General features: G+C 45.6%; 1 protein-coding gene across 1 annotated transcript in view; it reads left to right on the forward strand.

The window, feature by feature from the left end:
* DPP6 (dipeptidyl peptidase like 6) overlaps positions 1-24,204 on the forward strand; it is an 889,247-nt gene that overhangs the window by 533,590 nt on the left and 331,453 nt on the right. The window contains exon 5 of the mRNA XM_062193815.1: positions 119-193. Coding sequence (XP_062049799.1) covers positions 119-193 — 75 coding nt within the window. The remainder of the gene's footprint in view (positions 1-118; positions 194-24,204) is intronic.

A 24,204-nucleotide genomic window follows, 5' to 3' on the forward strand; every position in this document is an offset into this window, starting at 1 on the left:
GTAATAGATATTAGCCAGTTTGCTACATGCTGATCTTATTAGCAAATTTTGAAAACAGCACCAGTTCTGAGTTGTTATATGGGATCCTTTACAATTCTTTGTTTTCTTTTTCTTCTAGGAATCATTAAGAGCCGTCAGATATGAAATATCTCCCGATAAGGAGTATGCACTTTTCTCATATAACGTGGGACCAGTGAGTACTACCTTTTCCCAAAGAATTGTTGCTTTATTCTGGCACTGCATTAAGTGTACCTCCTCGAATCTTCATTTGTAATGCTCTTTGAATCCTGAAATATTCTGTGGCTCTCTTTTGTATGTCATACTGCCACCTAGCAGAGAGGAAAGGTATAAAAACTTATTTGGCAGAAAAAAAAAAATCACTCATCTTAGAGGCTTCTCATAGGATTTTCTTGGGGAGAACTTGAGAATTTGTCTTTTTATAGAGATTTATCATACTCTTTTGTGCAATGATTTTTCTTGTCTTGTTCTCAAGCTATAATTTTAATCCTAACCACGAAAAGCAGCTACTGGATTCTCCCTAAACAAAAGTAATGTTTATTAGGTGGCCATCACAAGGTTCAAGTGAAGAGCTGAATTTTAAGTTTCATTGTTTCAATCCCTACTTATCGCACTTCCTAGATATGAATCTCCCGTAAAATTTCATATGAATTTGCTATAAAATCTCACCCTGGAACTCAGTAGCAGCCTGAAATTTCCTAAGCTTGGATTTTTCTTTCTTCTTTTACTTTTTTTTTCAAGATACTAATATATTAGAATTTATCTCCACTCTTTAATTTTAAATGAGCTAGCAGGTGAAATGTATTTGTATAAGTAAAGCAAATGTTCAGCGTTTATGAGATTAGCAACTTTTGAAATGTGCAGTTTTAGAAATGTTAACCTAGGAAACCCAGGATTGGCTTGCACAAAGCTACAAGTCCAATCCTAGAACTTAATGCTTCTCTTTTGAAAGTTGATTTCATAGCTGAATTATTTATTGGAAATTTCACCTTTATTCCTCCTACTATAGAATTTTTTTTTAAAAAAAGAAGATTTGTTTATTTATTTGAAAGGCAGAGTTACAGAGACAGAGAGAGAGAGAGAGAGAGAGAGAGAGAGGGAGAAGGAGGGAGAATCAGAGAGGCAGGTCTTCTATCCACTATCTACTCCCCAAATGGCCACAATGGCTTGAGTAGAAGTATGGAAGAGCTGTCCAATGCAGCTTGGATGGAGAGAGAAATGAGTAAACAAGAACCAGTGATCACGGGGTTTGGAAATAAATTGTAAGATAAGACATTGAGGATAGTAAGAGTTGGAGGAAAGATTTTGGTTTCTATATTTCATTATGTGTCACTTTCTCTTATTTATTCAGACTAATCACGGTGTTGTATTATTTCTTAATTGTTTGGCATAGACTGGTTTCATTTGCCTGTGTTTACACAGTCAGCTACTCGGAGAGACGGACAGGCCTTTTTATCTCTTGTATATCACCCCTCTCAAGACCTAACATAGGACCATCTGGGTACATTTACCACCGAACAGACATATTTGTGGTATTATCTTCTCTCTGAACCTCGTAGCACTAGGTCAAGATGTGCTGCAAATTCTTGAAATTACATCAAATATACAAATTACATAATAAAAGAAGGAGACCCCAGTCATAATATATCTGAGTGACATTTCATGTTCATTCTAGAAATGTGTACCAGGCTAATTAGCAAACTTGCTTCTGTAAACTCTCCTAATACTACAAATCTGTGACTTGGCTAACATTCTTGAACACTCACACATTAGCTAGTTTTAACTCTGTCAACTCTGCTTCATTGATGGCATCACGAGTTCCTTTAAAGAAGGTTAAAAAAATCAATTCTCAAGTAGATTTGAAAAAGAGTAAACCAAAGAACAGTTTTACATTTTTCTAAGATGAAGACACCTACAGGTCCATACATGGTGTGTGTGAAATGTGGAAAATAGTTTAAAATCTTGTTTTTACTTATGGGGTACCGTCTTTATAGTTTCCAAAGTGTGCTTGTTTACTTCATCTTGTTTCTTTTCAAAAGATCATTCCTCCCCAAATGAGCCAATGCTTGCCAAATGAGTTTTATTTTGTTTACTTTATGTAGAACTTTGCATCATTTCACAATGTACAGTTTCTGAAGAGTTCTCTTGAAACCAATGTAGATGCTGGGGGAATAGTATGTTTTTTATGTTTAATTTGAAAATTATGCTAACTGTACCACCTCTACTGAAAGGAGAAAAATGCCATAAAACAAACTTATTTAATTAGAGCATAATGTTCCTTCACACTGATGCATGTTTGACAAATATGAAAAGTTCACAAAGCGCTTTCAGGAAGAGGAAGACAATTTTTAAATGCAATATCTTAGCACATTTAAGAATATTAACATATTTTGTGAGTTTCAAAGAAGAGAGAGAAATTATATCTGCAAAGTATTCTTCCTTACAGGATCTTTTCTGAGAAAGCCACTCACAATTTGTGTAGTTTCATCACAATGTTTACGGGAGTTAATTGGAATGATAATTCTTATGGTCAATGGAACACCATTTTGGTCAAAAGAAAATTTTGTCCAAGATGTGGGCTAAATAAAATACCAGTCAGTAACATAGTCTTTTTTTAAAAAAAAAAAATTTATTTATTTTACTTGAAAGTCAGAGTTACACAGAGAAAGGAGATGCAGAGAGAGGGAGAGGTCTTCCATCTTCTGGTTCACTCCCCAATTGGCCACAACGGCCCGAGCTGCACCCATCTGAAGCCAGGAGCCAGGAGCTTCTTCCAGGTCTCTCATGTGGGTGCAGGGGCCCAAGGACTTGGGTCATCTGCTGCTGCTTTCCTAGGCCATAGCAGAGAGCTGGATCAGAAGTGGAGCAGCTGGGTCTTTTTTTTTTTTTTTTTGACAGGCAGAGTTAAACAGTGAGAAAGAGACAGAGAGGTCTTCCTTTACCATTGGTTCACCGCCTAATGGCCGCTGCGGCCAGCGTGCTGCAGCCAGCGCACCGCACTGATCCAAAGTCAGGAGCCAGGTGCTTCTCCTGGACTCCCTTGTGGGTGCAGGGCCCAAGCTCCTGGACCATCCTCCACTGCACTCCCGGGCCACAGCAGAGAGCTGGACAGGAAGAGGGGCAACCGGGACAGAATCTGGCACCCCAACTGGGACTAGAACCCAATGTGCCGGCGCCACAGGCAGAGGATTAGCCTATTGAGCCTCGGTGCCGGCCGAGCAGCTGGGTCTTGAACTGGCACCCATATGGAATGCTGGTGCCGCAGGTGGTGGCTTTACCTGCTGTGCCACAGCACCAGCCCCACAGTCATTCAATTAGCAAAATAGGCTGACGTATGTGCTGATTTTAGTTATCTTTTACTACGTAACAAATTACGCAAAAATGTAATGACTGAACCAGCCACTGTGGCACAGTGAGTTAAGTCACTGTTTGGAATGCCTGAATCCTTTACTGAAGTACCCATTCTGCCCCAGCTGCTCTGCTTCTGATCCAGCTCTCTGCTCATGTACTGAAAAAGGTAGTGGAGGATGGCCCAAGAGATTGGACCCCTGCCACTCATATGAGAGACCATGGCTGTTGTATTCATTTGGGAAATGAACCAGGATATATAAAATTTATCTCTCCCTCTTTGAAATGAATTAATCTTTAATAAATAATAGCACAATGCGATAAAGTAAACAACATGGATGATGTCAGAACTTCTGTCATTAGAGGTTTGGGCTGAGAGTCAGTGGAGCCTCTGACGCAGGGTCTCTCCCCAGCACGTGTTGTCTGTACACTGCCTTCTCATCTCAAGGCCCATCTGGGGAAGGACCTGCTTCCAGGTCACTGCTGACTGCTGTGGTTGTTGACAGCACTCAGTTCCTTGTGGGCTCTAGGGGTTCTCACTGCTATTGGCCAGAGACTGTCTTCGGTTGCAAGCATCCTGAGCTTCTCCCGACATAACCATTTGCCTGATCAGAGAAGCAAATGGAAGAAGAGACAGTGAAAGACTTTCAGCAGGATGGTTATCACGACTCTTAGGACCTCCAGCTGGTTGTGAATGGCACCCCCTTGCCTTTCTCCTGCTCTGTTAGAAACAAAACACGAGGTCCAGCGCACTCACATAGGGAAAGAATTCACAGGACAATGAATAGCTGGAGGAGGGTAGGAGCTGCCTGTGCCACTTGCTCCTGCTGACTGCTAGAAGGATATAATAGGTCTATCTGGAGAGTGCATTAAGCTGCTTTTTTTTTTCTCATATGCCCCCCAAGTTCCATGAGGTTAGAGAAGCAAAGAAGTATATTAATCTTGTCTTGAAAGAGAGTCTGGGCTGGGCATCATGAAAACCAAGTTCTTGTTGCTGCTCTGCAAGTAGGTAGAGGACCGGAGGTGGGCCAAGCAGCTTCAGTGTTGCTATCAGAGCAATGGAGATAACAAGGTGTTCCCTGGTGACTCAGGAGTGGGAACCAATAACTGCCTGGGTTTGTGCAAATTAAATGGGTAATGTAAGAATTCTCTGTACTGCTATTACTTTTTCAAGTTTTGTTTATTTGAGAGGCAAAGGGACAGGAAGACAAAGATCTCCCATGTGGTAGTGTACTCCCGAATGCCCACAGTGACTGGAGCTGAGTTGGGGCCAGAGACAGGAGATGGAAATTCAATCCAGGTCTGCCACATGGGTGGCAGGAACCCAATTACTTGAGCAGTCACCCATTGCCTTCTAGGGTCTGCATTAGAGAGACGCGGGAATCAGCAGCCAGACCTGGGACTGGAACTCAGTCACTCCAATGTGGGACACAGGCGCAGTAACCACTAGGCTAACTGCCCATCCCTGTTACTTTTATTATATATTCAAGCTCAGTGGAATAAATCCATAGAAATCGAGCACTGCTACAATTCTCTTAGAAACTCAAGTCAAAATCTTACTTTTGGGAGCTGCTAACTACTTCCAGACTCTTAAATTTAACTATAAACTTAGTGTTCAATAAGGAACCATTAGGCCATTATAAATATGAATATATTTCTTTTGGTTTACTGGTATATTTCTTAAAGTTTTTTTTTTTATGTGAACTACAAAAAGGAAGTATCCAATATGTCCATTTTTCTTCTAAGGATTATGTCTCAGCAGTTAAGGATGATTTTACTGACTCACTGGGGAAGCCAATCAAGTACTTTGTCGTTCCATGGACAGCCAGCTGTGGTCCCTAGAGCTGACGTTCAGAATCACACCAGGCGTCCTTGCTATCAAGTTCCTTGTCTCCCAGCCATCTCCAGAAAGCCCTGCCTGCAGCCCATGACAAAGAAGCTCTGGAAACTGAATTGTGAGGAGTGTGCAGCCTTAGGCATTTGTCCCAGTGCAGAGGCAGGAGGTGGCATTTTTCTTGTGTCTCTAGCACTTAAAATGTTTCCTATGCTGGTTTTAACCAAGTCACAGACCTTTTCTCATTTTTTTTTTCCAGTCAGAGGGCAGATGCTGGGAACAAGACAGGAAATTGAATGATCCCTTGGCTCTGGCAGCTTCTGTCTCAGAGGGAGGCGCAGTGGACAACAGCTCTCAGCTGCGTGCTTTTCCCCCTGCGGCCTTAGCCTACTCTCCTGAGAAAGGATGGGGGCATTTCATTGCAGGAATCTGAAGCAGTTCTCACACCGATAAATTTCTGTTCCTTCCCTGGTCTTATGTGAGTTCATGCAGCCTATTGTATCATTTAAGGGACTGTGAGATTTATAACTTACGTAAAGCTTGAACAACACCCAAACATGGATAGGCTTGACCAACCAGGTATGGTGAGGTGAACCCCATTGAATTCCAGAACCTTCAGCGCACCTGTCCGTTGGAGTTAACCATTTATTTACAAGAGTTAATTTTTTAAAATAACTTGATACTTTATAAACATCACATAAAGGATAGCTAAATGTACTGAGCGCATATGTAGGCACTGAATTACAACTGCTTTACTGAATTACAACTCTGAATTACAAGTCAATTTATACAATTCTAAAAGTATGAGTTTCTGTATTGCAATGAATAGAACTCCTGCTGAAAGGTGGTTCTCTGGCTTCCTACCATCCTCTCTTCATTAGATACACTGGTGGAATCTTTGCCCAGGAGTCTAAGGGAATGTGTTTCTTGATTCTTGTGCTACTGGTTCATTTCTTTCTGCATTGTCTACAGAGTCTTTTACAGGTCAATTTCCAGCCATGGTCTGATTCTAGTGGTTCAAGCTGGAGGCATCCCTGTACATTTCCATATATATTAAGGCTGACACCAAAATTAACTCAAACTCTCAGATTACTGAAAACCATCATTAGACCTTAGAAATGTGTGTTTCCACACAGCTCACACTATGCACATGGCTTCACACCGTTGTAAAAATCAAATATGCCCAAGTCCTTGGGAAACTATTGAAAGCCTAAGCCAGTATAAAAGGCAGTGTTAAGCCAAGGCTGATGTTGGGAACTTGTGGCAGTGTCAGGGACCCGATCAACAGCCTGAGTGGAGGGACCATTTTTCCTGTCCTGGAAGTTCACTGGCTGTGATTGTTTGCTTTTTGTTTGCTTGTGAAATTACGGGTATTTATGTGTGTGTATGGTTGGGGATGAGGTTGATATATTCTTTGTTGTTGTGCTATTTCAATACAAAGCTGGTTCAAAACGCAGAATTTTTTTCTTGCTTTGTTGTTTATGTATATGTCTATTCAGGTCAGGGAACTAAATTTAAAAGCACAAACTGAAATGAAAAAGCGCAAAAGTGGGTATAGAAAAAAATGTAGCCCAAACAATGGTTCTTCTCTCAATAGAAGGAAAGCATGGTTAAGGTCATTGTGAGCGTGTGTTGCTGTGGCTGGAGTGCAGAAGTAGAGGATTTTACTTACCAGAGAGATTCCATGGATCCAACAAATTAAAAAGGAGCACTTTCAAATGTAGTTTCTCCAGGGTACTTGAAATATTGATTTGTGTCTTGCAGTGCTACCCAAAGAGGCCTTTGGGACTTGTCCATGGGCAGGAGAAGGGTTTTAATAAGGCTGTGCAGGCAGGTCGGCCCCACTGTTGGAGGGGTTGTGCTAAGTGGTGGCAGGGGGTTGTGTCTGCGATTTGCAGAGTGCCAGGAAACACCTCACCCACCACCAGACACTTGTGCAAGTCACCCCCTAATTGGTCTCTCTGCTTCTGCTCTGGGCAGGCTCATCTCTACAGCGTGGCCAGAGTGATCTTAGACTCATGCAAACCAGGTCTCATCACGCTCTGCTTCCCACTCCTTCATAACAAAATGACGGAGTGCTCACTCATTAGGAGGCCTGAACTGAGGAGCCTGGCTCCATACTGTTGGAGGGGTGGCCCCTGGCTAGGCTTGCACCAGGTTTTTGTGTGGACGCAAGAGGAATTCAGGAATGAAACATAGATCAAGGAGAGCAGAAAAGAAAGGTAAAGCTGCCGCCTGCAGTGCTAGCATCACAAATGGGCACTGGGTCATGTCCCAGCTGTTTCTCTTCTGATCCAGCTCTCTGCTATGCCCTGGGAAACAGTAGAAGATGCCCCAAATCCTTGGGCCCTTGCAACCAAGTGAGAGCCTCGGAAGGGGCTCCTGACCCTTGGCTTCAGCTCAGCTCAGCTTGGGCCATTGCGGCCAATTGGGGAGCGAACCAGTTGATGGAAGACCTCTCTCTCTCTCTCTCTCTCTCTCTCTCTCTCTCTCTGTAACTCTTTCAAATAAATAAATAAATCTTTAAAAAAAACAAACAGTGTTAGGGCCATGCTTTTACATGATCTGGAGGTATAGGGGTTGTGTCTGGGATGGGACTGAATTGATTCAAAGAGACCAGTGCCTGGGCTGGTTCTTGAGTACTCCCCATTTCCTTGCCTTGCTTTGGAGATCTCAAAAGTGTCTTTGTGTCAGGTTCTTGATGGGAGTGGGAGCGCTGGCCATGGCAATTTTATTATAGTGGTCATCACAGGGACACAGCCAGCAGCTGTATTCAGTATGTGTTAGCCAACACCCAGTTGCTCAGTGGGGAAACCCAGGCAGCTGCTCTCCGCATGGAAGGGGGTAGGTTCTGGTGGTGCACAGGTGCCGGCAATCCTCAGCTCCTCGCTAGCTGACTCCCTCCCGAGAGCAATACCACTCACACCTGTGCGCTTTCTGTCCCGCCACAGTAGTCTCCCTTTGTGACCCAAACATGCCAGGCCCTGCCAGCCTCAGGGCCCTTGCACTCGCTGCACTTTCATCCACAATGTCCAGGCTGCGAGGAAAGACATTTCCTCATTGTGGTGGAAAAGAAGGAGAAAATGACTGGGTTTGTTCCTGGGTTTAGTTGGAAGGACCCATGAGTTCCCTTCCATACATTTTTTGTTTGTTCGTTTCTCCCCAGAAATGTTGAGATGAGGCCACTTGTTGTGGGTGATGATGGAAGAGTAGGTGAGGACGATGGAGTGTGGTCTGAAAAGAGAGGAGGAGAGAGCAGCCTCACACGACAGGAGAGCAAGCATCCGTGTCAGTGCTGGAGCTTTGCCAGGCTCCTCGAGCTTTGCCCAGCTTCGGGCTTTTCCCCAGGAGTATTTAGCCCACCTGGGACTGGGATTGGCAGGTGAGTGATATAGAGAGTTAAGGGTGTTTTCAAAGGAGTGATCATCACCATGGAAACTCACCTGGTCACGGTGGGAGGGGGGGAGATGCAGTCAGGAGCGGCCCCAGGTATAAAATCGAGGAGAGGAGGCCGTGGATTGCTGGTCTTGAGCTGGGTCAGAAGTCTGAGATCGTAGTAGAGAGATAATGTGGTTATCAGAAAGTATGACCAATTTCTGGTAAGGATGAGATTAGCAGGACGAAATGAGAAGACAAAGGAGGCGGATCAAGGAGCTGACAAGCCTGGAAAGAGGTATGCTGGGGGGGTAGTGGGCATGGCTTGGAGAAGTCTCCATGTTGCTGTAGGAGAGAGAGGACCCGAGCTCCAAAGCTCTGGGGCTTGCAGGTCGGAGGTGCAGCAGGGGCCCTCATTCCATCTTCCAGCATGGAACGTGGGAGGGGGAGACTGAAAAGGCAGAGCCTCCACTGAAAAGGGGTCCTTATAACCTGCTGGGAGCCAGGCTTCCTTGCAAGCAGGCACTAGATAGGGACAGTATTCCAGAATAGGCTGAAGATATACAAGCAGCTGCAAATCAAACAGGAGAGATGGGTCACGGGACGGGTCATCCAAGTAGTTGGGCTGCTGCGTGTCTATAAAGACAGAGCTTGGAGAGTGGCAGCTGCCTTAGCACCCCCCTCAGTCATGCAGTGGTAATGTAATAATAAAAATTTTTAAAGACCACTCGCTTGTGGAGGGGCTCTGAGTAATCTAAATTAACCAGTAAAGTTTGTGTAATTGGTACTAAAAAAAATGAAGAAATGGAAATGAGAAAAGTGGGTTTGCTGTGTGACATGGGGCTATATTACACAGAGAACACTTAATTGCCTTTGTTATGAATGGCCCTCATTGTAATATGTTGAGGGCAAAAATGACTCAAATTCTCCTTGAAAGATGTGTTCTTTGGTTCCTATTTAGCAGTCCATGATTGTGGGCGAGCTCATTAGCAGCAATTATATGCAGAGATTCAAAGCTGATTAATGTGGCCCAAGCTGATGAGGCCTTCTAAACAACCATTAGGGCCGAGAGAGACTTTTTGCCGGGGAACGTTCTAAGTTGTGGCGGGAACATCTTTATAAGACTCAAAACTGTAAGGATTCATCATGGCTGTGAGTTAGGGCCAATTCCATTTGTGAGTTTCAGCTCCCTCTCCTGTTAAGAAAATGACTTTACAAAGTGTTAAATGAAGATACGGTCTCCAGTGTTTGCACAATATCACAACATATCGCCATTTGGGCAGGGTGGTAAAATTAAAACCCATTTCTAGAAACAGGTCGGGGCATGCCGCTGTTTTTCTCTTGGGCAACTAGCATTATTATTTATGATAGAGAGGCTTTGTGGAAGGTAATTTTCAGAAGCTCAGTACTCCCACTTCCCCCCTGTGGTCTTCATGGAGTAGGCTATATCACTGCAAGCTCTGTGCACTGACTCTGTGTGTGATAAGGCAAGTGCCTTGGAATTCTCTGGTTTTAGCCAACAATAAGTTTTCATTTGCTAATTGTCTTTGTATTTCCTTGCTGTGTTGAGAGTGTTAATGCCTAAAAGCAAGAGCACACGCGCCCAGCACTGCTCTGGCAGGCTCCCTTTGGTAATGCAGGGGAACAGGAAGGCTTGGCAGGGTTTCCTGAGGTGTCTGATGTGGTGGTAACTCTGGACCAAGTCCATGTCCACAGTTTTTGAATCTGTAGAAATTAATGAGCACAAGGGATGAGTTGCTTGAGTGAGTCCTGAATTGGGTGCCGCCTGGGGGCTCTCAATGATTTGCCTCGCCTGGACAGTGCCAATAGTATGCATACCCCACTGGCTGTGTCTGCAGGATGTGCCTCTGGTGTGTGTGCCTGTGCTGGTGCAAAGGGAGTTGTTCCCAGGAGGCCTCTGCAGCTGTTCTTTGAACAGGATTGGAATCTGTTGCATAACTGAGAAACTGAAAAAGTCTGCATTCTCTCAGGTGGAATGGGCTTAAATCATGCTTCAGAATCATTCCCCAATCTGGCTCTCCACCTCACCTGTGGATTCTGAGCTCTGCGAATCCGGATTATTGGGGGGCCACCATAATAACAACCATCGATATTCAGTTACTACAGGAAGTGAAATCATTTATTTTCTTTACATTGGAATGAAGAAATATGAAGGTACTGAAATTCGGGAACAGATTTGGAAGGTATCTAGCTCTAATGACATGACTCCTTCAAAATAAGAATGGATGAAATCATCCAAAATTTTAATCTACATAATATCACATCAGTCAGTTTTACTTGTTTGATCCTGCCCTGATCAGCTGATCTAGGCCAGGTCAGCGTCTACAGAGGTTCTTAGAAGCTAGGTCACAGGCTGCTGTTGGCAAAGTGGCCCCTTCACATTGCCACGACTCGACTGTCAGGGCCTCGCTCCCGCGGATGCTTCCAAGGGAGCTTGCAGTGGACGCTGCGTGAGTCCAGCACCAAAGAGAAGGGGCAGACGGGGAGGGAGGAGACGAGCTGGCAGGTGCCGGCACATCACCGGGCATTTAAATGTCATCTGTCCGACCCCTGAGGGAAAAGAGCGTCTTGGAGTGAAAGCCAGAAAAGGTCAGGCACATGGGAACTATTTTTAAACCACACATGTTTTCCCTGCACAGTGGTTGGAGAAGAGAGGCAGAGATGTGCTGTTGATGCAGATTGTCAACATGACTCTGGGATTACTTGAGGCAAAAAGTAGATGGAAGTCCTTGTGTATCCCTTCACAAAGTCATTGACAGAGAGACCACTTTGCCTGGATTGAGCCCCATGGTCAGAAATTAAGTTTTCCAAGTGGCAGGGCCCTTGGTTCCCCTTGGAAAACCACGTCTGCTCTGTCTAGGAGGAGGTAGGATTGAGTAGATAATGGTTAGGTCTGTATGTCCAATGTTCCCCCCTCCTCCCCTCCTCCTCACCCCCTCGTCCCCCTCGTCCCCCTCCCTCTCACATACACTAATTAAGGCAGCTTATTCATTGTGCTTAGTATATTATATTACGTTCCTAGCTTTTATCATTGACACATTTCTTCTTTCATAAGGAAAGACTACCACAACCCTCTGTGTTCTTACCAAGCTGGGCAGCCTTTGCTTTCCTGTGGTATAACCTCATCTTTGTTGATGATGAATGGGGAAAACCTGTTGATTGCATGTTGTTGCTTGTTAGTGACTCCATGGAAGCTATGTGGCCTGCAGAGCTGTAAGCCACCTCCAACCATGATGCTACCTTGCAACCTTGTCTTCTTCCCCCTTCACGTTTCTCTGTGGAGTCGGCAGACCAAGTCTCCATGAGCAGCCAGTGGAGTGTCAGGTGTGCCTGCTGGTTGGGCAGATTGTGTCAGGATTAGAAACGGTCAACACGGCTGAATTGCATGGGTTAGAAAACCTGTGGGTGTGTTCCTTGTTTCCAGGGGACTTGAGCTAGAGAAGAAAGCCTGGGAGGAGGGGAGGGTTGGATTTATTGATGGAGAGGGGAGGGAAAGGACCTTCCTGAGAAAACTGGGGGGAAAAAAAAACCACAGAGATGGCCATGGGAAGATGCCGGAGTAGGGAACAGTATGGAGAACATTTTAAGAGTTGGAAATGCTTAATTATCAAAAGAAAGCAAAGAAAGAAGGCAAAATAGGGAAAAAATACTATTTAAAAACCTAGAAAATGGTCCCTCCTGCCAGTAGACACCTTTTTACTATGTACATAAACAGCCATTTTCCTGACATGACCTCGGCTGCACACGGCCTTTGTCCTGTCTGATCCCAAATTCTTTCTTCTACTTGGGCTACACTAAATTCTTGAAGGTATTTTTTGAGAAAGAAAGAAAGCTCCCATTCACTGGTTCACTCCTCAAATGCCCACAATGACCAGGGCTGGGCAGGCTGAAGCCAGGAGTTAGGGATTCAATCCAGGTCTCCCATACTGGTGGCAGGAACCCAAGTACTTGAGCCATCATCACTGCCTCCTGGGGTGTGCATGAGCAGGACGCTGGAGATGAGTCAGAGCTGTGTATTCTGATATGAGATGTGCCCATCTTAACCACTAGGCTGAATGCCTGCTCCCAGGGGTATTTTCAAGTATGCCCAGGTTGGACAGAGGAGAGGGAAGACAACAGGAAACCTGTGACCACTGACATCTTAGGGCAAGAGCAGGTGTTCTACAGAGATGTGATAAACAGTCCTGATTAAAAATAGGAGATAGGAAACACAAGCCAAAGACATCCTGGGCCATTTCTGTTTTGATTATGGCATTCAGGGTGGCATGATAGGGAAGGGTCTGTGAGATCAAACTGAATAGAAGATTCACCGAGAACAAGGGGATGAGAGGGCCAAGATGCGACAAGTAGCATAGCCCCCCGAGGGAGCCTGACCTGCTCACGCTCAGTCCTGCCTGTTTCCCTCTCAGGTGCATCAGAACCTCAGCCCAGGAGTGCTCTGGGCACTGCGGCAACTTCAGAAAGAGGAGATTAAACACACAGCCAGGCTTCAAAAGAGGCAAGAGATGCTGGGGTGGTTAGAGTGCCTTGTGGATTCTCAAACCCCTTTACAGGATCTGACATGGGGGATGTGAGTTTATTAGCTCCAACTTTTATTTATAACAAAGGGTTTTCTGACTCTTTCAAGCCCTTTGAAATAGGCATCTTTCCCTAGCACCCACATGTATAAAACAGCAGCGAGAAACAACAGCGGGGCCCTGGGAGCTACAGGGAACAACTAGACCGAGAACAGCAGGATAATTGCTACTGGAGTTGGGGAGGGGATTGACTTGTGTGTGCCTGTTCATAGCCCACATCTCTCTCTCTTTTTTTTTTTTTGTTTTGTTTTGTTTTGTTTTGACAGGCAGAGTGGATAGTGAGAGAGAGACAGAGAAAGGTCTTTCTTTTTGCCGTTGGTTCACCCTCCAATGGCCGCCGCGGCCGGCGCATCTCGCTGATCTGAAGCCAGGAGCCAGGTGCTTCTCCTGGTCTCCCATGCAGGTGCAGGGCCCAAGGACTTGGGCCATCCTCCACTGCCTTTCCGGGCCATAGCAGAGAGCTGGCCTGGAAGAGGGGCAACCGGGATAGAATCCGGCACCCCAACCGGAACTAGAACCCAGTGTGCCGGCGCTGCAAGGCGGAGGATTAGCCTGTTAAGCCACGGCGCCGGCCTCCCACATCTCATTTTAGAATCTCTTGTATTCCCAGAATGTCCCAAGTCTCTTTACAGACTGCCACAACCCTCCTTCTGTTGGGACTCAGCCCTGGACCCCAGTACTACTGCAGAGCTGCCTCTAGGGTTACTGGAGGGTAGACCCCAGGTGCCCACGATGCCTTGCTTTACTTAATGACTGCTGCCTATTCTGTCATATAACTGTCAACAAATGCATTTTTAGAAACATTTGAACCTGGGCACTTACCAAGTTACCCTCATTGCTGGTTAAAACCCTGCCATAAGTCACCTGTGATGAGAACCCAAAGCTTCACAGCACCCAGCTGTCCTGATGCCTAGCGAGACCCTGGGCATGGAGGAAGTCAGCCAAGAAGGCATTTGTGAGGATTCTCAAGTCTGCTGTGATGACTTGTTCCCAGCATTTCTGAAAACAAAGGGCAGATGGGCCCAGAAATAAGAGTTTATAAGCTTCCTGTGATGGACCCCATTTATCTAGATTCCTGGAACAGAATGGAAGGCCCCTCCCTGGTTCTCTCTGGGCAGCCGAGCCGAGCTGGTGAGGAGGGAGCTGAGTGGACCAAGAGGGATGCCCCTCACCTACCCATGCTTACACGCTGACCTCTCCTCTTCCATCCCAAGCCTCTCATTTGTGACCTGGATTCCAAGGTTTCCTAGCTCCAACCCAGCTGCCATGCCTTGAGCATTGGTGTTGACTCGGATCTCTTCCATGTTGAAACAAAAAGATAAAATAGCCCTCTCTCTGCCCAAACCCACCTCCCCCTGTTATCCTTCCCATCCCAGTGAAATCACTACAAGTAGAAGAACCTGGACTCACCCCTCCACCCTGTTCTATCCCCACTCACTCTTCTGTGAGTCCCATCTCTCCCATATAACGCAAAGCAGTGCAGAGTGCTGGTCACCCCAGCAGTAGAGCAAGGGGAAGGTACCTCTGTTATCCCCATTGTACAGCCTGGGGCACAGGGGCTCTAGGAGACCACAGGCCTTCTTGGGTGCTGTGAATCAGGGTCATCTTCTTGGTAAGGCACCTGCTCCTAACGCCATGCCTTGCTGCTCCTGGGCCTACCCTCATCTGTACCACCACTACCCCTGTGGCAGAACTCCCAGTAGTCTTCCCACCCCCCAAATTTGTGCTGTTCTCCCCCTCATGCCTTCTGTGGCTTGGCCTTTTGGAAGAAGTTGAGGCTCCCTGTCTTTCTGTCCTCTATGGCATCCTTGGTTCTACAGCCCTGGCTGTCCTGTGGCTGCTCCCCCTTGGCTTTGCAGTTTGGAGTTTGTCCTGAGATCAGATGTGACTGGTTCTCCCCCATTGTCCTGTTCTAGGGCTATCTCAAGCCACACCCCGCCTCCCCCAGCCCAGGCAACTTTATCTACCACTGTGATTATTGCACAAACCACGGATCCTGATTGAGAACCACTGAGTGAGAGCGGATATTTCTCCAGGGAGCTTGTTAGAAATGCTGAACCTTAGCCCCCAGCTCAAACCCTAATGCACTGTAAGGAGATCTGACATGATTCGTTTGAAACTTACTTTTGAGACAGCCATCTAGTCAGTCATGACTTGCAAATCCTATCTCTGGAATAGATCTCTCGCCAAGCCTCCAGATCTGTGTGCCCAGCCTTCTCCTGGGAGCCCAGAGGGACCTCAAACACTATGTGCAAACAGTGCATCATTTGGACCCAAATTGTCTGTACTCTTTGTCTGCAATCCCATCACATCAGCAAAAGCAGCAACATTTCTGAGCCCCAGGCATCATCCCCTTCTCCTGACTTTCGGCAATGTCCCTTCTGCTCCTTCATTGCACTACCTGGTACAGCTCGCCTTTGTTTTCTCCAAAGAACCACATTGACCACCTGCCTCAGACGTCCCCTGACCCCAACACAGCACCAGTCTGTTCTCCATGTTGCCTTGAGGATTGATAACTGGTCCAGATGCCAATTGCAATAGACATTCCCCAAACATTCCTGATTTCCCCTCTCATCTTTCTGCTACCATTCCCAGAGCTCTCTTCAGGAAGGGTCCTTGGTGGTTGAACACCTGTCCACTCTAACATTCACCCCTGCCTTGGCTCCACAGAACACAGAGCACCCTCTCAACTCCAGCTTGTGTCTTGCTGCACCCCTGCCAGGAGCTCTCTGCTGCCTCCATTCACCTCAAAATTCCCGTATGTTCTCCTAGTTTAATAGGAAATCCTTCCTTGGTTTGCAAGGGTGAGCTAGTGGCCCCCTCTGTGTACTACTGCAGAGCCCACAGAGATTCTTGACAGTGTCAGTTTTTTGCTAATGAGGATTTGATTCAATGGACTTTAAGAGCCCTGCAGGTGGTCTCACACACAGGCTGACCAGTAATAGGCCCTCCAGACCTGTCCTTTCAGTTACAAGGCACAACTGCCTTGCCTGCTCCATGTGGTTGCCATGGCCACTCCTGAGCTGTGAGCATTTGTGTAAGCAGTGTTTACCCACAGTGTTCAGGAAGCCTGTCATTGCAATGCACAAGTTTAGCTTCCAGAATTTTGATTTCAATGTATTTTTGTTAAGCTGTACATATAGGAGCTCTGTTGTGATGAAATATATCTTAAAGCCCTTCATGTGAAGAAGGCCTTTAATGTTACAGATATTCAAGAATGCTTTGCCACTGATCTCCATAGTTACTCATCTCAGAATGCATGTAGAAATTCTGCCTGTCTTGGACTATCATAGTATCCATCAACTTAGCTTCAAATTCTTCTATGACTTCAATTTAGAAGCATAATTTTTAGAAGCAAATGTTTATGGCCGGCGCCACAGCTCAATAGGCTAATCCCGGTCGGGGCCAGATTCTGTCCTGGTTGCCCCTCTTCCAGGCCAGCTCTCTGCTGTGGCCCAGGAGTACAGTGGAGGATGGCCCAAGTCCTTGGGTCCTGCACCCGCATGGGAGACCAGGAGAAGCACCTGGCTCCCAGCTTCAGATCAGCGTGGTGCACCAGCCGCAGCGGCCATTGGAGGGTGAACTAACGGCAAAAGGAAGAGCTTTCTCTCTCTCTCTCTCTCTCTCTCTCTCTCTGTCCACTCTGCCTGTCAAAAATTAAAAAATTAAACAAATGTTTATACCACATGATACAAGATTGATTTTTTTTTTTTACAAAGATTGACTTGCTGATTTTAAAGAGCTACACAGAGAGATGTCTTCCATCCACTGGTTCATTCCCTAGATAGCCACAATGGCCAAACCAAAGCCAGGAGCCAAGAGCTTCTCACAAGTCTTCCACGTGGGTGGCAGGAGCCCAAGCACTTGAGTCATCTTCTGCTGGTTTTCCTAGGTGGTTAGCAAGGAGCTGGATTAGAAATGGAACAGCTGGGGCAAAAACTGGCAACCATATGGATGCTGGTGTTACAAGAGCCCACCTTATCTGCTGTGCCACAAAGCTGACCCCTCTTTTCTCTTTTGTAAATTTTATTTTTATTTGAGGAGAAGAGTAACAGATACATAGAGATAGATCATGATCTTCCATCTGCTGATTCATTCTCCAAATGCCTATTCCAGTTAGGCTAAAGCTGAAAGCCAGGAACTCCATCTGTGTTGCCACTGTGGGTGGCAGGAACCCAAGTATTTGGGCCATCATCTGCTTCCTCCCAGGGTACCCAATAGTGGGAACCTGGAATTGGGAATGGGGGCAAGACTTGATCCTAGGCATTGTAACATGGGATACATGTGTCCAAAATAGCACTTTTACCCACTACACCAGATCACCTACCCATCTTATTTTTTTATTTTAATGTTTAAAGCTCTTTTTTGGTATGCCATTCAATGAGTTTGAAGACCTTCTTGGTTACTTGTGCCATCACCCCAGAAAATCCCCTTGTGCTGCCCCTTTGTGGTCAGGTCCTTCCCCTAACCCAGCCCCAAGTGACTATAATCCTGGTACTTTGGCCTCTTCTAATATGTCCTATAAATGACATGAAACCATATATCACCTTTCAAGACTAGCTTGAGAGTGGAGAATACTTTTATGTCCAAATATGAAGAAAATATTTTTAGAAGATTTATTTGAAAGAATTGCAGAGGGAGAGACAGATATCGATCTATCTGCTGGTTCAATCCCCAGAAAGCCAGGGGACAGGAGCTTCATCCAGATCTCCCATGTGAGTGCAGAGGCTCAAGGACTTGGGGAGCTGGCTCAGAAGTAGAGCAGCCAGTACTCAAATTGGCACCTGTATGGGATGCCAGCACTGCAGACAGCGGTGTAATGTGTGCCACAGTGCTGCCCTCAAAGAAAACCTTCTTTAGCATCATAATTGCCTTCACAATTTTGGCATGTAGAGTATTTTCACTGTAAGAATTTTTTCACTGGGGCTGGTGCTGTGGCACAGTGTTAAGCTGCCGCTTGCAGTGCCAGCATCCCATATGGACAACAGTTCAAGTTCTATCTGCTCCACTTCTGATCCATCTCCCTGCTAATGTGCCTGGGAAAGTAGCAGAACATGGCCCAAGTCCTTGAATCCCTGCCACCCACATGGGAGACCCAGAAGTGCCTGATTCCGGCCTGGCCCAGCCCTGGCCATTGGAATCATTTAGGGTATGAACCAGTGCATGAAAGATCTCTCTTCCCCCTTTCTCCCTTCCTCTCCCTCTCCCTCCACCCTCCAACTCTGCCTTTCAAAAAATGAATCTTAAAAAAAAATCTGTTTTGATGAAGTATGCCATGCTAGATTGAATTATGGAAGATATGGTTATACTGGGTTGTTAACTCTAATGTAAAACTCTGCAAAGCCTCTATCACAATCTCTTGTGTACAGTGGTGGCATCCTTGCCTTCAGAAAATCTGAGACAAAGAGTGACAGAGGAGCAAGGAAGACAGGAGAGAGGAGCTGCTGCATTGTGCATAGGACCTGGGAGTGGTAGCTCCAGGGGAGGAGGTCTGTGGAATGGGTCCAGTGGGAAGCTAGGAAGCTGCAGGCAGGGAGCCAGAGACTTGGTGCATGGTGATGGCTGTGGTCACCAGAGGGGGAGGCAGGCGAAAAGAGGACTCCACAAGAACAGAGGAGGGGGCAGCACAGAGGGAGGGCAGGACAGAAAGGAGCTACAGCTTCTCTGGGAGCAGACAGTATATGAGGAGAAGCTGGAGTTGAGTTTAGCAGGAATGTAGGGCGTGGCAGGGCCGAATCCTAGGGGATTGAGCCTTGATGCTGCCATCTTAAGAGTTCAGGGTTCCTGGGTGGAGGGCAGAGCAAAGTGACGATGTAAAAGGCCACATGGGACTTTGTACCTTGGGATGGAAGACCTTCTTGGGGGATCACTTCCTGTTTGCCAGGCTCGGTTCACATTGTCTTTCCTACCCCCTGCTGAACTCGCTTTCTTGTTCTCACGTATATTTCCAGGGGACACATGTCATGGTTTTGGTTGCCTACACATAAGGGGGAGTTTGCTGGAGGACCTTTGAGAAAGATCTGGCTCTCTTGAAAAAGGGGCAAAGACTCCACCCCTCCCTCTGTATGTGGGTGCCTTTGTGGTATTGAGCTTTGGGGCTATGCACAGCTGTGATGTTGAGCTTCTGGGTGTACACACAAGGACCAAAGTAACCAGGGGAAAATGTTAGAGCAAGATACAGGGCCCTGGACAGCGCCATCAATCTGATGCTCTCAGCCACTGGAGTGTTATGCTAGAAAAATTAACCCCATTTGTCTAAGCTGCTGCCCATAGGATTTTTCCTTAATTGTAGCTAAACGAGTCCCAGATGACTTGGTTCACTCTACAACCCCTTCTTAACCTTGTCCAACCGGTGATCCCTTCAGTTCAGAAGTTTAACTTCTTTAGGAACGAACACTTCTCCAGTTGTCAAACTCAATCTATCACTCCCTGTGCCAACTCCTTCAACACTGAGCTGTGAGCTCCTAAAGAGCAAGGACTGGTCCTTATCTCTCTCTGCAAGATAATAAGCAACCCACACATAGTTGTTAAATAAAAGAATATGAAAGGGGGAACAGTTCTTCACGTTCTTCCACTGGTGGCCTTGATCCCATCATAGTAGGAGATGGGGAGTGGCTGAGATTCTTGACTGTGACAACCGAATGGTGTTGCAGGTGGTATTGATCATCAAAGCTTTGCCATAATCCCCACGGGGTCAGTAAGCACACGTCATGTGCCACAGTCCATTGTCTGGCTTCTTGATGGCCTCTGACTCTGAGTTCTGGATCCTCAGCTCACTGCTCTTGTCTGATCAACTGTGATGTGGTTGCTTTGTTTCTGAGTCAGGCCATGTGGGTGACTTGCCCACTGGCTGGAAACCTTATTTCTTTTCATATCCACTGTCTTCCCTTTGGTCTGTACTCTCACCCCCTCTCACCTGGACTAATACCGCAGTTCCCACTAAATCCCTCCTGTGCATCTCGGTCCAGCTGTTTCTGGTGGCACTGCCTTAGAACAGTTCTGAACATAACATTTGTGCATTCAGACCTTTATGCCTGTGCTTAAAGACACAATGTGAATGCTACCTCCTCCATGGAGACCACCCTGGTTTTTATTTCTTAGTCCCCATCCCCCACACCCTTAGCCAAAATAGCATCATGGAACTAAAGGGTTGAAATGAACCTTTTGAACACTATTCTGTGTATTTCCCACTTTATGGATGAAGAAAGTGAGGTACGGAGAGGTGCATTTGCCTCATCCAAATTTGTGACTCAGTAGCAGTGAAGTCTAGAGCATAACCCGTGTTTCCACCTAGGACTGTTTTTTCTATGACGTCATCCTATCTCTCTGACTTCATTGCCTGGTATGGACATGTCCCAGCCACTGACCGATACCTCATAGTATTTCCGGCTGGCCAAGTACAAAGTGGATCTGTTTCAGATATTCTGCATGAAGCTCTGGTCCCGAGGCTTGAAGCAGTTGGAAGAGCCAGGCTTGTCAAAGCACCAGCCTTTGCAAGCGTGCAGCTGCAGCCCATGGGCAGTGCTCATCAGCCTTAATGTGTGCATAGCAGGGCCAGGCTTTGGTCACTCATGAATTTTTTGCAATCAAATCTGCTCACCCAGATGACAATGGAGAGCAGCTGCTGACAGGTCTTGGGGCAGAGAAGCAGAGGCCTGCAGCATCTGTTGCTGGCACCAGCTTCCTCGCTCAGCACTGGTGGGAGGGAAGATGTGCCCCATCGAGCCCAATAAAGCTGTTTTCTCCATCCTGTCCTGATCACTGGATACCCTGGGAGTGCCCCACCCCAGAGGGAGGGCCCCTTCACTGGTTACAGTGCCCCATTGGGTGCTGGTGATGGATACCAGATCATGGAAAGGAGACTGTTTTTGTTTGATTCCTTCATGATTTCTGAGTGGCAAGGTGATTAGCTTCATATGTCTACATTTGAGGTCTCTAGTGCCCCAGATTTTTCCAAGTCATTACAGTGAGAAATAACCCTTATCTGAGGTTTCTCATTATTGAAAACTTTTTTTTTGCCTTCTTTATTAGATTCTGATTTATTTTAGGGTTTCATCCAACAGGTTATACCTATAACTATTTACTGAAGACTCTGGAAGTTTTAGTAATATTTGGCTACATAACATAACTAGTTTTTCTCTTGAAGCCAAATATCCATGGCCTCACTGAATTTATAATTTATGCATTTCTAAAAATATTGTTTTATAAATTAAATAAAAATCTAAATATAATGTAAAATTGTCTTGTGTGTAAAGCTAGTATTTATTACAAGTGAATTTTGATGTTCACGCAGTCATCATGCTAGCTTGGTAGATAAACATTCCCCCACTAATGAGCAGGAGGCTTATTAAACTGTGATTTATTATTCTGTTCTCTCAAAGTCATTTATTAATGGAAAAATAGAATCTGGATGCTAAAAACTGTGCCCGTGTAGGTCAATTTATTCCACATCTTTCAGCTGTCACTTGAGTGTCCGGTCCTAGGTTTGTTTGGGTTGCTTTGTTTAATTTTTTTTTATTATTGCTATTGTGGAGTGGTAGGGTTCAGCATTCTGATTAATCCCAGTGTTTCTTCTGCTTATTACGATTTTTTTTAAGATATATTTATTTCAAAGTCAAAGTTACACAGAGAAGAGGCAGAGAGAGAGAGGGAGAGGTCTTCCATCCAGTGGTTCACTCCCCAATCGGCCACAAATGCCGGAGCTGTGCCGAACTGAAGCCAGGAGCCAGGAGCCTCCTCAGGGTCTCCTTCGAGGGTGCAAGGGCCCAAGGACTTGGGCCATCTTCTACTGCTTTCCCAGGCCACAGCAGAGAGCTGGATGGAAAGTGGAGCTGCTATGTCTCAAACTTGTGCCCATATGGGATGCCGGCACTTCAGGCCAGGGCGTTAACCTGTTGTGCCACAGTGCCGGCCCTGCTTTTTAGGATTTACTGAATGCGTGTTCAGCAGGTGTTTTTGAAGGCTCCCTTTCTTTACCTTTCTTGGCATGATGCTATACATTTTCCTTTGCTGATTTTGGCATATTTTATGGCTCATGGAGTCATAGAATTTTAGGACTGAAGGGAACCAGCAGGTACCCAGGTTGCTGTCCAGCCCCTCATCTCTGGAAGTGAGTTCTCCCACCTCTCATTAGTGAATTCTGCTCACACCGAGTTCAGCCATGCAGACCACCCTGTCCTGAGAGCAGACAGCTCTGATTTTGTCAAGTGCTTCTCTATCTGGTTTAAGACTACTTTTTAAAACTTTCCATCCACTGAATCTTGTTCAACCTTTGACACAGTGGTGCCCACTGGAGTGTTCTGCAGTAATGGAAATATCCTGCAGTTTTGTTGACCAAGAGGTAGCATGCTCCCGCTTGGCTATGGAGCACTTGAAATGTGGGTACTGTGCTTAAGGGATGCAATTTTTAATTGTAGTAGCTTAAGATGGATGACCTTTAAAATATATAGCCTGGATGACCTCAAAACATTTAAGGCCAGCTCTGCTGGGTACACTGCCCTCAGTCTGCCCTTTGGAAGTGAGAGTATGTCCTAGAACAAGTCTCCTTTATCAGAGGAATTGACCTTGTTAAATCTATCAGCTAATGATTGCAGTAATTAATTGAGGAAATTAGTGAATAAGTTAAGATTTAATTCTTCATATAAATCTCATCCTATCTAAACCTCTTGTCCTACATAAACTGAATGAAGTCTTTGGTTTCATGACCATTGGTGGAGAAGGATATGCAGAAGACAGAACCTGGGACGGCCATCTTTCCTAACCCAATTAAAACAGAAAACACAGCCTTTTGGGCACTCGAGTATCATGGGCTTATTAAATTAAGATGTACCCAGCAATGCAGATGATCCTGCAGTGACAGCTAGGATTGTCACTTGTTTGGCAACATGGTCCATCTGACTCAGCAGTGTGTCTCCATTCTTTCAAATTGCAAGAAAGCACCTAGGGGTAAAGATGAAGCAAATTCAACATGTAAACCCAAACATTTTTATTGATCAAAAATTACATCCTGCTCCTTTTTCTGGAGATTTGTTTTCGGCACTTTTATCTCTCATGCAAGGTTGAACACCATGTCCTCATGTCTTTTTAGAAGCTTCTAGTATCACAGAATTCAAATTCAGTCTAAACCAAGGGCATGTTCCATGTTATGCTTGCATTTGAAATAGAAGAGCTAAGCTAAGCCTGTACATCCTTATTTACTAAGAAGACACTCAAACCAGAAAATCCATTTAGTTAAGAAGTGTGCATGGACTACCCATCAGGTGTTAGGCCAGCACAATGGCTCCACAATGTGAAAGTCATAGTCAGTGTCACTGTTAGGAAAGAGATGGATGTGGGGAACCAAAAGATGTGTACATGGTACAGTGCTGAGCCCCAGGATAGGCAGTGAAGGAAACAAGCTTAGTCTAGGACAGAGAATAGAAACTGGGTTGGTTGTGTCTTTTGAATGTCTTGGCATTGAATTGTTCCTTCGAGTTCTTGGTATTAAGGTTATAGACTGGTGTTGTAGAGCTGATTCTACAGACAACTGGGGAGGGGCAATAGAAGCCAGTGACTAGATACTGAAGGAGGATGGGCCACACTTCTCTGATTCTTTAATTCACCATCATGTGTGCCGATGGTGAGTTCTTAAATGGCTGTCAAGTTTTGGTACAGGAAAGGAGCTATGACTGGGTATTTGGATTTGGACAGGATTGAATTATGATGATGATGATCATGATGGAGATGAAGAAAACAGTATTAGCAAGGACAATGAGAACAACTCTTGTAATTATGAAGCTGACGATGTCAAATATAATTAAAGTGGTGACCATGACAATGACCGGAGGAGCACTTGCTCTCATCGTTTCTCTGTGGTCTCTCTCTGGAAGGAGTGTGAAGTAGTAGAAGCCTGGTAGGAGATAAGAGAACCAAGGACTCGGAGCACCTCTGTGTGGATTGCATCATCTGCTCCACTGTATGCTGGGAGTGGAGCTGCCAAGGCTAAGGGCTTTGTCCTTTCGATAGCATTTCCACATCTAAATATGAACAGCC

Source organism: Lepus europaeus, chromosome 5 (genome assembly GCF_033115175.1).
Source record: "Lepus europaeus isolate LE1 chromosome 5, mLepTim1.pri, whole genome shotgun sequence".
NCBI lineage: Eukaryota > Metazoa > Chordata > Mammalia > Lagomorpha > Leporidae > Lepus > Lepus europaeus.